General features: G+C 50.1%; 1 protein-coding gene across 4 annotated transcripts; it reads left to right on the top strand.

The window, feature by feature from the left end:
- The first annotated feature begins 7,233 nt into the window (after window positions 1–7,233).
- On the top strand, window positions 7,234–10,468 carry HDHD3 (haloacid dehalogenase like hydrolase domain containing 3). Of its 4 annotated transcripts, none has more exons than XM_032240429.1 (2): window positions 7,234–7,334; window positions 9,361–10,468. In XM_032240429.1, exon 2 carries the CDS (start codon window positions 9,535–9,537, stop codon window positions 10,288–10,290), a length of 756 nt encoding a protein of 251 aa, XP_032096320.1. In that variant the 5' UTR covers window positions 7,234–7,334; window positions 9,361–9,534; the 3' UTR covers window positions 10,291–10,468. The 4 variants fall into 4 exon arrangements, with proteins under 4 accessions (XP_032096320.1, XP_032096317.1, XP_032096319.1 ...); XM_032240426.1 differs by lacking the exon at window positions 7,234–7,334 and adding an exon at window positions 7,370–7,476; XM_032240428.1 differs by lacking the exon at window positions 7,234–7,334 and adding an exon at window positions 7,483–7,665.
- The last annotated feature ends 2,200 nt before the right edge of the window (window positions 10,469–12,668 follow it).

The raw sequence follows: 12,668 nt of genomic DNA, 5'->3' as shown, positions 1-12,668 counted from the left end.
GCCTACATTGGGCAAAACTACCAACACAAAAATGGTAATAAAGTTATAAATGTAAGGTCAAAAATCGTGAGTTGAATGATCATAGTTCGGGGACCATCTGTAGTTACCTCCACTAATAGGGGGAGACCAAGGAGACCAGGCAACTTCTTGGTTGCAGGTGATGGAGATCCAGTTTGAACGCAAAGAAGGGGCCGAGTGCAGTGGCTCACACCTGTAATCCCAGCACTTTGGGAGGCCGAGGCGGGTGGATCACGAGGTCAAGAGATGGAGACCATCCTGGTCAACATGGTAAAACCCCGTCTCTACTAAAAATACAAAAAATTAGCTGGGCATGGTGGTGGGTGCCTGTAATCCCAGCTACTCAGGAGGCTGAGGCAGGAGAATTGCCTGAACCCAGGAGGCGGAGGTTGCGGTGAGCCGAGATCGCGCCATTGCACTCCAGCCTGGGTAACATGAGTGAAACTCCGTCTCAAAAAAAAAAAAGAAAGCAAAGAAGGACATGACTGGCTTTCTTTTTTGTTTTTGTTTTTGAGTCAGAGTCTTGCTCTGTCGCCTAGGCTGAGTGCAATGGCATGATCTTGGCTCACTGCAACCTCTGCCTCCCAGGTTCAAGCAGTTCTCTGCCTCAGCCTCCCGAGTAGCTGGGATTACAGGTGCCCACCACCACACCCAGCTAATTTTTGTATTTTTAGTAGAGACAGCGTTTCACCATCGTGGCCAGGCTGGTCTTGAACTCCTGACCTCGTGATCTACCACCTTAGCCTCTAAAAATGCTGAGATTACAGGCAAGAGCCACCATACCCGGCCATGATTGGTTTTCATAACTGGCTTGTGATAAGGACAGGTGTGGTTGGACCCAGGGTCAAAGGGTCTCATGGAGGACTCTGTCACTTTCTAGCTCTCGTCTGTGTTTGTCCCAGGTTAGCTTGACACTCAGGTGGGTTTTTGCCCACCACTTGCCAGCAACACGATCCTCAATAACTCTAGGCTTAAATAGTCTTTAAGATTTGTAATCCCAGAGGAAGATCCTTTCTGTCCCATCACTTACATACCAAATCTCCTCTTCAGGTCACATGGTCCACTCTTGGCTCAGTCACTGTAAACAGTGGGATGGGAGATGGGGGTGCCATGACTGACCAGGTAGGCCTCACTACACAGAATGCTGTTGAGGACTGAGCTTTTGCACGAGTGGTCTCCTTGGCCTGGAATGCTTTTCCCCTAAATCTATATGGGTGTCTCTCTTGTTAAGATCTCAGCTCAAAGTGTCCCTTCCTCTGAGAAAACTGACCCAGTATCCAATCTAAAGTCATTCTTGGAGCCAGGTGCAGTGGCTCACACCTGTAATCCCAGCACTTTGGGAGGCCAAAGTGGGTGGATCACTTGAGGTCAGGAGTTTAAGACCAGCCTGGCCAACATGGTAGAAACCCATTTCTACTAAAATTACAAAAAATTAGCCAGGCATGGTGGCAGACACCTGTAGTCCCAGCTACTTGGGAGGCTGAGGCAGGAGAATCACTTGAACCCGGGAGATGTAGGTTTCAGTGAGCTGAGATCACACCACTGCACTGGGCGACAGAGTCAGACTCTGTCAAAAAACAAAACATAAAAAGTCTCTAGTCAGTCTGTATTAATCAGGATTCTGGTTCAGTGGACATAGCAAAAGCCAAAATAATGATAGCTTGAGATGAAAAGGTACTTCTCTCTAAGCAATCCAGGGCTGATATGTCAGCAGTATGTTGTGAGCGGTCTCAGCTTTTGCCTTGTTCTGTCATCGTCAGCGCATCTTGGCCTCCATCTCATGAACAGAGATGGCTGGTGCTGGGCACAGTGGCTCACACCTGTAATCCCAAAGTGTTGGGATTAAGTGTGAGACGGGTGAATCACTCTAGTCCAGGAGTTTGAGACTAGCCTAGGCAACATGGGGAAACTGTCTTTACAAAAAATACAAAAATTAGCTGGGCGTGGTGGTGCATTCCTGTAGTCCCAGCTACTCAGGAGGCTGAGGCAGGAGGGAGCCCAGGAGGCCAAGGTTGCAGTGAGTTGTGATTGCACCCCTGCACTCCAGCATGGGCAACAGAGTGAGACCCTATCTCAAAAAACAAAACAAAACAAAACAATGGCTGGGCCAGTTCCCATCATCAGGTCCTCTTCAGCCAGCAGGAAGAGGAGAAGAGCAAGTGGACAACATGGCCCTTCTTTATGATGTCATGACCCAAAAGTTGCACACATTTCTGTGTACACACTCTTGTCTCAAATTAGTCACATGGTCATGCCCAGTTATAAGGGAGGCTGGAGATAGTCTAGTGGGACAGCCATATGCTCAACTAAAATTCAGGAGTTCAGTCACTAAGGAAGATGAAGTGAATGGATAATGGGGCAAATGGCCATTTCTACCTAATGGAGGTTCTTGGGATCACAGAAACAGTGGCCAGGATGTTAAAGAAAAAAGGTCCTTAGAAACTATCTAGTTGGGAGGCTGAGGCAGGAGAATCTCTTGAACCTGGGAGGCAGAGGTTGCAGTGAGCCAAGATTGTGCCACTGCACTCTCCATCCTGGGGAACAGAGACAGACTGTCTCAAAAAAAAAAAAAAAAAAAAGTATTCTTCAGTCACTCTGTATTAATCGGGATTCCAGTTCAGTGGATATAACAAAAGCCAAAATAATGATATCTAGTTAAACACCCTGATTTTATAGACGGGGAGGCAGACCCAGAGAGGAGACTTGTCTGAAATTAGAGAGCAAGCTAGTCAGTGGCAGACGAAGGCTGGAATTCAGGTCTCTTAACTCCAAGCCCAGTGCTCAAAACTTGGGAAGGGGATGGAGATAGTGGCTCACACCTGTAATCCCAGCACTGTAGGAGGCCAAGGTGGCAGGATTGCTTGAGGCCAGGAGTTCAAGACCAGCCTGGGCAACATAGCAAGACCCCATTTCTACAAATTTTTTTTCAATTGAAAATAAAACTAGTGAAGGGATTCGTTTTAGAGGGACTTTACCTTTATATGTATGATTTCTATTCATGTATTATATGTAACAAGGATATATTCGTGTGTGGCTATGTAAATAAAAAGTGATAACTTCACCAATACATATATGAAGAGATGTTATCTTCATTAGTGGAGAAATTGAAGTCAAAACCACACGAGATACCACAATACATCCATAAAAGGGCCTAATACTGGCTGGGCGCGGTGGTTCATGCCTGTAATCCCAGAACTTTGGGAGGCTGAGGTGGGCAGATCACAAGGTCAGGAGTTCGAGACCAGCCTAGCCAACATGGTGAAACTCCGTCTCTACTAAAAACACACAAAAAAAATTTGCCAGGTGTGGTGGCACACGCCTATAATTCCAGCTACTTGGGAGACTGAGGCAGAGAATCGCTTGACCCCAGGAGGCAGAGGTTGCAGTGAGCTGAGATGGTGCCACTGCATTCCAACCTGGGTAACAGAGTGAGATCCTGTCTCGAAAAATTTAAAAAGTGTAATAAACAAAATTGGAGATAACCCAAATGTTCATCAACAGTGTAATGGAATATTACAGGTGTGAGAATGGATTAACTACAACTACACATAGCAACATAGATGTATCAAATGCAATTTTGAGCAAAAGACGCAAGGCATAAAAGTGCAGGCTCTATTATTCTGTTTACATACAGTTCAAAAACAAAACTATTCAATTAGAAGTCAAGATAGTTAGGGCCGGGCGCGGTGGCTCAAGCCTGTAATCCCAGCACTTTGGGAGGCCGAGGCGGGTGGATCACGAGGTGAAGAGATCGAGACCATCCTGATCAACAAGGTGAAACCCCGTCTCTACTAAAACTACAAAAAATTAGCTGGGCATGGTGGTGCGTGCCTGTAATCCCAGCTACTCAGGAGGCTGAGGCAAGAGAATTGCCTGAAACCAGGAGGCGGAGGTTGCAGTGAGCCGAGATTGCGCCATTGTACTCCAGCCTGGGTAACATGAGTGAAACTCCGTCTCAAAAAAAAAAAAAAAAAAGAAGTCAAGATAGTTACCCTTTTGGGTGGTAAGCGACTGCAGTGGACAGGCTGTGTAGGGTTCTGGAAATTGTTCTTTTTCTTGGCCTGGGTGCCAGTTGCATAGATATGTTCACTTTGTGAAAATTCACATTTTGTATGTTGGGAGACTGAGGCCCAGAGAGAAAACTAATTGAATGGAGAGCTCACAGACAGACAGGTGGCAGAGCTGGGACCAGAACCTAAGGGGTTAGGGTTTAGGTGACCCTGAAAAGTGGACAATATCAGACATTCTTGGATTCTGTGAAATGCATTTGGACCTCTGGTATCCCAATCACCCTTCCCACCCCCCTTCTGCTTCATGCTTACAACACAAAACCAGTTTTTCAATTGAGTCCCCAAGTGAGTTGGGCTCTCTCTTGCAGGGCCAAAGTCTGTGACTCTGTACTTTGTGTTTCTTCCCAGGCGTAAACCCAGTGAACAGACCAACTTGAACATAGGAGAATGTTTTGTTTTTTAAGAGTTGAAAGGGCCGGGTGCAGTGGCTCAAGCCTTGGCTCATTCCTATAATCCCAGCACTTTGGGTGGGTCATTTGAGGTCAGGCGTTCTAGACCAGCCTGGCTACATGGCGAAACCTCATCTCTACTAAAAATACAAAAAATCAGCCAGGCACAGTGGCACACACCTGTAATCCCAGCTACTCAGGAGGCTGAGTCAGGAGAATCACTTGAACTTGGAAGGTGGAGGTTGCAGTGAGCGAGATCGCACCACTGTGTTCCAGCCTGGGTGCCGGAGTAAGACTCTGACTCAAAAAAAAAAGGGTCGGGCACGGTGGCTCATGCCTGTAATCCTAACACTTTGGGAGGCCAAGACAGGTGGATCACCTGAGGTCAGGAGTTCGAAACCAGCCTGGCCAACATGGTGAAAACCCACCTCTACTAAAAATACAAAACTAGCCCACCTCTACTAAAAATACAAAACTAGCTGGGCATGGTGGTGGGCGCCTGTAATCCCAACTACTCTCGAGGCTGAGGCAGGAGAATCGCTTGAACCCTGCGGAGGTTGCAATGAGCCAAGGTTGCGCCATTGTACTCCAGCCTGGGCAACAAGAGCGAAACTCTGTCTCAAAAATGAAAGAATGAAAGAAAGAGACAGAGGGAAGGAGGGAAGGTGGGAGGGAGGAAAGGAAGGAAAGGAGGGAAGAAGGGAGAGAGGGAGGGAGGAAGGGAGGGGGGAAAAAAGAAAGGAAGAAAATGGGACACATGTTTGTGTGCTCCTAGAAAACTGTCTCATAGCATAACCAAAACTGTCACCTTGGCAATCCCTGGGGAGTGAGATGGGGTGGGGAAACCCTTCTCTCCCTGCCCCAAGGCTACTGCCCTTGCTCAGTAAGCAAGCTGGGGCCCTACCTCCTCCTTGCCGGCTCTTCACCTGGAGAAACTTGTTCCTTGATCTTAACCTGACAGCCTCCTCACCCTTCAGACCTTTGTTCCTCCCCTGACCACCTCATCCAAAGAGATTCCCTGTCACTGTTCATAAAATGATTCTGTTTTACTGCTTCCATTTCTCTCTGATATCACCTTGTTCATCTACAAGATGGTCGTCTGCCCCTCCCATGTCCCATGCAGGCAGGAACCACCGTGTTTCCCACTGAATCCTCAAAGAAAGACGGGGGACGCAGAGCCCACAGATGCTAGCTGGTGAATGAATAAGGTCACGGGGGCGGCTTTTTACTTTGTACACGTTTGTATTTAGCATTATTATTATTATTATTATTATTATTTGAGACAGAGTCTTGCTTTGTCACCCAGGCTGGAGTGCAGTAGTGCGATGTTGACTCACTGCAACCTCTGCTGCACAGGTTCAAGCGATTCTTATGCCTCTGCCTCCTGAGTAGCTGGGATTACAGGCACCTGCCACCATGCCCAGCTAACTTTTGTATTTTCAGTAGAGATGCGGTTTTGCCATGTTGGTCAGGCTGGTCTAGAAGTCCTGACCTCAGGTGATCCACCCGTCTCAGCCTCCCAAAGTGCTGGAATTACAGGCATAAGCCACCACCCCCGGCCTATTATTATTTTTTAATGAGACAGGCTGGTCTCAAACCCCTGAGCGCAAGTGATCCTTCCACCTTAGCCTTCCAAGTGCTAGGATTTCAGGCATAAGCCACTATGCCCAGCCCTGAACATGTTTGTATTTTTTAAGTATTTTGAGATTCACATGCATTACTTTTTTTTTTTTTTTTTTTTTAAGATGGAGTTTTGCTGCTGTTGCCCAGGCTGGAGTGCAGTGGCCTGATCTCTGCTCACTGCAACCTCCACCTCCCCAGTTCAAGCGATTCTCCTGCCTTAGCCTCCCAGGTAGCTGGGATTACAGGCATGCACCATCACATCTGGCTAATTTTGTATTTTTAGTACAGATGGGGTTTTACTATGTTGAAAAGCTAGTCTCGAACTCCTAACCTTAGGTGATTTACTCACCTCCTGATCCCAAGTGATCTGCCCACTTCGGCCTCCCAAAGTGCTGAGATTACAGGCGTGAGCACCTGGCCAACATGCATTTCTTTTGTAAAACAAAAACAGAAAGTCTTCTTTTTCTTCTTCAAAAGAATCAGAAAGCTCCCTGGTGATCTAGTGGTTAGGATTCCAGGCTGTCACCACAGAGTTTTTTAAAACAAAAAGAATAGGCCGATCCTGTGGGTCAAGCCTGTAATCCCAGCACTTTGGAGGCTGAAGTGGGCAGATCGCTTGAGATCAGGAGTTCCAAGCCAGCCTGTCCAACATGGTGAAGACCCGTCTCTACAAAAAATACAAAAATTAGCTGGTTGTGGTAGCACACGCCTGTAGTCCCAGCTACTCAGGAGGCTGAGGCATGAGAATCGCTTGAACCAGGGAGGCAGGAGTTGCAGCGAGCCAAAATCGCGCCACTGCACTCCAGCCTGGGCCGCAGAGCGAGACGCCGTCTCAAAAAAAAAAAGAAAAAAGCAGGTTACTGCAGAGGACTCTACCCTCCCCAAACTGCCTTGGATTAAACAAGTGTCCAACTAAAAGCAATTCCCTCCAATACCAACTGGGGTACCTCTCGGGGTGTCCCGATTTAAAGGAGACAAAGAGCCGCGGTGGGAAATGGGGAGCGGAGAGAGGGGCGGTGTGGGGGAGGGGCGGTGTGGCGGGCAGTGGGTGCGCAGACAGTGCGGAGAGGGTGCTGGTAACGGGCCTGGGGAGCAGAAGGGTGCGCACCAGGAAACCGAAAGGGCGCGGGGTAACAAAAGCGCGCAGTGAAGGCGGGTGACAGAGGTGCACAGTGCAACGGAGGAGGGAGAGGGGATGACGAGGGCGACGAGGGACGGAGTGGGAGGGGGGAAGGTGAGGAGACAAGGGCGGGGACAGGGGCGGGGCGGGATGGAAGTGGGGCGGCCTGCGCGAGCCCCGCCCCGCCGCCTACGTACCTCCGCCCGAGCCCGCGGGTCCCGAGGCTGCGCTTTCTACTGGCTTCCCTGCGACTCAGGTGGGTTATGGGCCCTGGGAACCGGCGCCGATCCGTGGGCGCGCCACAGCTAAGAAGGGGACCCTGAGAAGGGACCGGCCGCGGCCAAGGTCCCTAGAAACCCCGCCCCAGCTCACGCTGCCGACGGCGGCTGTAGAGGTTCTGCGTGAGGCCCGGGCTCCTGGACTTCGCTTTTCCCGAGCCCTGGAGGTGAGGAGGAAGGCTGAGCCGTTCGGTCCTGCAGCCCAGAGCCCCCAAGCCGCGCTTCCAGAAGTCGAAAAAGCCGTGAGTCTGGAGCCAGAGCCCTCTGCTCTAGTCCTAGCTACGCCACTGTGACTCCTTGTTTGATTTGGGGGTAAATTACTGCGCCTCACCGGGTCTCTGTCTGCCCACCTGCAAAATGAGAGGGTCTTTGGATGAGTCTCCTTAATTCATTTCCTGGACAAACATCCTCCCAGCGAGGCCCCTCACTAAATAACAACTTGACTGAACTTTGAACTCTGGCCCCTGGGGTTTCAAGGGGACAGCCTTATCCGGGATCAGCTGTCTAGGGAAAGAAGCTGCAGCAGCCTCTGGACAGCAGGCCGAGTCATTTGTTTCTTGTGCCTTGAGTCAGTTATCTCTCTTCGGCTCTCCTCCTAGGCTAGTGTTATTACCTCCAGTAAAGATGGAAAACTGGGGTTCAGAGAGGGCTAGAGACAGACAGCCTGCTCTGTCCTGTCTTTTCTCCTGTGCTGTACAGGTTCACCAATTTTTTTTTTTTTAAGACGGGGTTTCACCATGTTGGTCAGGCTGGTCTTGAACCCCCGACCTCAGGTGATCCGCCCGCCTTGGCCTCCAAAGTGCTTGGATTACAGGCGTGAGCCACAACACCCCACCACCAATTTTTTTAAATCCAGATATATCTCATGGTACAGTAAAAGAACTGGCCGGAGGGTCTGAAGTTTGGGTTCTGGTCCTGGCTATGCCACTGACTCACTGTGGCCTTAGGCAAGTACCTGCTCCTCTCTGGCTCAGTCTTCTCTGCCCAGCGGCCAGGATATTGTTCAGATGGCCTGCAAGACCCCTTCTGTCTTTGACATCGCTAATAATGATAATAGCAACCGTAATAATTATGTCCTGACATACAAGATCCTGCCTGAGCTGGCCTCTGTCTACCCAAAGCACCAGACTCCTTGCCCTGCCTCAGGGCCTTTGCACGTACTATTTCCACTGACAGCAGCACTCAACTACTTCTGCTTCTTGCACATTCATTCTTCTGATCTCCATTGAAACTTCACTTGCAGGGCCAGGAGCGGTGGCTCACGACTGTAATCCCAGTACTTTGGGTGGCCAAGGTTGGGGGATCGCTTGAATCCCGGGGTTGGAGAGCAGCCTGGGCAATATAGTGAGATCCTCCCCCTGCCAAATCTCTACAAAAAAATTCAAAAATTAGCTGGGCATGGTGGCACACACCTGTAGCCCCACCTACTAGGGAGGCTGAAGGGGGAGGATTGACTGAGCCTGGGAGATGGAGCCATGCACTCCAGCCTGGGAGACAGAGACCCTGTCTGAAAATAAATAAATAAAAAGAAAATTCACTTGCTTATGACATTCCCTGACTACATAGACTAGATGCAGTCCCTGGATTTATATCCTTATGGTATATATTAACTTCATTGTATTTAAGTGTTTGTGTAGTTCTCCGCCTAATATCTGTATCCCTGTTCTTCAGTGCCTGTAAATGCCATAAGGGTTGGAAATCTGTCCTATATGCTAGCAGCTAGCTCAGAAGGTGCTCAGAAATTTGTTGTGGATTCAGAGTGACTTTCCCAGGGCCACACCATTGGCAGCACCGGAATTTGAACCCAGTCTGTCTGATGTCATGGCCTGAGCTTCCACCTTACCTGCTGTTTTTTATTCTAGGACCTTGTGCTGTGAAGACATTTCCCAAGTGCTTCTTGTTAGCCAGCAAATCCGACCCGCAAGGCCTGGAAAGAGGTGATTGTTAGGTTGTGGAGAGGTGATCTTATCCAGCTCCGCTTCCCTGGGACCCACCGTGGGACCTGAGGCAGAACTGGGGTGGACTTGGCCTCCTCCATGGCACACCGGCTGCAGATACGACTGCTGACGTGGGATGTGAAGGACACGCTGCTCAGGCTCCGCAACCCCGTAGGGGAGGAGTATGCTGCCAAGGGCCGGGCCCATGGACTGGAGGTGGAACCCTCAGTCCTGGAACAAGGCTTCAGGCAGGCATACAAGGCTCATAGCCGCAGCTTCCCCAACTACGGCCTGAGCCACGGCCTCACCTCCCGCCAGTGGTGGCTGGACGTGGTCCTGCAGACCTTCCACCTGGCGGGTGTCCGGGATGCTCAGGCTGTGGCGCTCATCGCCGAACAGCTGTATGAAGACTTCAGCAAACCCTGCACCTGGCAGGTGCTGGATGGGGCTGAGGACACCCTGAGGGGGTGCCGTACACGGGGTCTGAGGTTGGCAGTAGTCTCCAACTTTGACCGACGGCTAGAGGGCATCCTGGCAGGTCTTGGCCTGCGTGAGTACTTTGACTTTGTGCTGACCTCTGAGGATGCTGGCTGGTCCAAGCCGGACCCTCGCATTTTCCAGGAGGCCTTGCGTCTTGCTCATATGGAACCTGCAGTGACCGCCCATGTTGGGGATAATTACCTCTGTGATTACCAGGGGCCTCGGGCTGCGGGCCTGCACAGCTTCCTGGTGGTTGGCCCACAGGCAGTGGACCCCATGGTCAGGGATTCTGTACCTAAAGAACACATCCTCCCCACTCTGGCTCATCTCCTGCCTGCCCTTGACCACCTAGGGGGCTCAACCCCAGGACTTTGAGGCTGGTGAGGGAAGTGGCTGGGCCCTAGGCCATGGAGAAAACCCAAAACAAACCCTGCAGACAGGGAGCCCCTTCTTTCTCCAAAGCTCTGGACTTTCCTGGTCTCCCTGCGGCCTTCATCACCTATTCTGATAATAAAGCAGTTTGAGTGCTGGGCTCTCAGCCTTGCCCCACTAATCAGCTCCTAGCCTCTGCCTTCCCTCATTCTTATTCACACCTCTGTCCCTTTTCCACTAGGAGTCCTCTTCACATCCACCAGGACACACAGAGGGTCCAACTAGCTTCAAAACCGGGCACTTTCAAACTTGGTTTTAGCAGCAGGGGCCTTTTGTCATGGGAGATCTGAAACCCCATTATGCAAAACTAAAAACACTGAAAAACTGCTGGAGAAGAAGCAGAGGTCCTAAGGCCTCTCATTTAGCTTCTGAAACACCCTCCCTCTGGAAGCCTGGGGTCAGCACTTAGTTTGAAAAGCAGGATGCTAAGCTGTCCATAGGGACACTGTCCATTAGCACCATGTAGTATGAAGGGGTGAATTTAAACAAGGAACCCCATGACAGTCATGAGAAGAAATCCTGTTGGCTTATGCCTGCTTGGTGTTAGGTAATGTGATAAGTTACTTATATGCTCGTATAGCCCCCAAAGCTACCTCATTGGATCTAGGTGGTTTGACCCCCTCCACAACTTTACAAATGAGGAAACTGAAATGCAGAAGTTAAGCAACCTGCATGAGGTCACAGCTAGCATGTAAAAAAGCCAGGATTCCAATTTAGGCACATCTGACTTCAAAGCGCATTGGTGTAACTGCCAGGTTGCAGGTAGATGGGGATCCTTGTCATGTGAGACATGGTACAGTAGAGATCCTGGGCGAATAGGGGAGGTGTCCTAAAGAATGTCAACCTTGAAGGGCATCCCAGTCACAGAGACTAGCGTGGAGGTAGGAAAGTACTGGGAACAAGGACTGGACAGGAGTATAGGGAATAGGTTTGGGGGGAGGGGGAAACAACTGGAGGTTGAAGAAGTAAGTTGGGTTTTCAGTTTCCTTTCTCACTTTAGGAGGCTGAGGCAGGAGTATCACTTGAGCCCAGGAGTTTGAGACCAGCCTGGGCAACATGGTGAAACTCCACCTCTACAAAAAATTTGAAAACTAGCCTGGTGTACTGGCACACACCTTTAATCCCAGCCACTCAGAAGGCTAAGGTAGGAGGATCGCTTGAGCCCAGGAGTTTAGTTACGTGAGCTACGGTGGTGCCACTGGATTCCAGCCTGGGCAACAGTGAAACCCTGTCTCTAAAAAAAAAGAAATCTCTTCCTGCCTCCCTACCTTCCCACACACCTTTCTACTTGGTATTTGCTGGACATCTCTGTGCCTTGCCCATTGCCAGGGGATGCCACGTGTTAAAAACACAGGCACACACCTGGCAGTGTGTTCTGGTGCCAGCAGCCAGGGAGGGCTCTGGAGTGGATGCTCAATTGAGGGGTGGCATTGGGGGGTGGCTTTAGATGAGCAGACAAATGAGGAGGGCAATCCTGCAGCAGGCCCATGAACTTGAATGAAGGCTGCTGTGAGAAGCTGAGTTGGTGGATCGGGGGAGACACGGCCTGGGGGGCCTTCCACGAGGTAGCTTTGAGGGTTATCCGTGCATGTAAGTAACAGCATATTACCTAACACAAAGCAGGCATAGGTCAACAGGATTTCTTCTCATGACTGTCATGGGGTTCCTTGTTTAAATTCTCCCCTTCGTACTATGTGGTGCTAATGGACAGTGTCCCTGCAGGATGGCTTAGCATCCTGCTTTTCAAACTAAGCACTGACCCCAGGCTTCCTGAGGGAGGGTGTTTCAGGCCTTCAAGCTCTTCCGGCCAAGAAGAGCTTTGGCTTTGCCCCAGATTTTTTAGCTGGGGCTGTGCCCAGGCAAAGGCAGGGAAGATCTCTTTGGGGCTTGACCAAAGTCTTGGGACTGGCACCAAGGCCAGGCTACAGTAATTTCCTCTTTTTTTCTGAGACTGAGTCTCGTTCTGTCGCCCAGGCTGGAGTGCAGTGGTGCGATCTCGGCTCACTGCAACCTCCATCTCCCAGGTCCAAGCAATTCTCCTGCCTCAGCCTCCTGATTAGCTGAGATCACAGGTGTACACCACTATGCCTAGCTAATTTTTTGTATTTTTAGTAGAGATGGGGTTTCACCATGTTGACCAGGCTGGTCTTGAACTCCTGACATCAGATGATCCACCCGCCTCGGCCTCCCTTTGAGACTGTCTCAAAAAATAAAAATAAAAAATAAACAGTGGTTTTCAAACTACTCTATGGCTCCCAAACAAAGTGGGGAGGGCTCTGCCTCTCATCTTCTTTGGACCCAGGAGCCTAAAGTTGTAGGTA

The sequence above is a fragment of the Sapajus apella genome, unplaced genomic scaffold (genome assembly GCF_009761245.1).
Source record: "Sapajus apella isolate SASKATOON/1434 unplaced genomic scaffold, GSC_monkey_1.0 scaffold46, whole genome shotgun sequence".
In the NCBI taxonomy this organism is placed as follows: Eukaryota; Metazoa; Chordata; class Mammalia; order Primates; family Cebidae; genus Sapajus; species Sapajus apella.
Note: the sequence above shows the minus strand (reverse complement) of the source record. Positions and strands in the feature narration are given on the sequence as shown.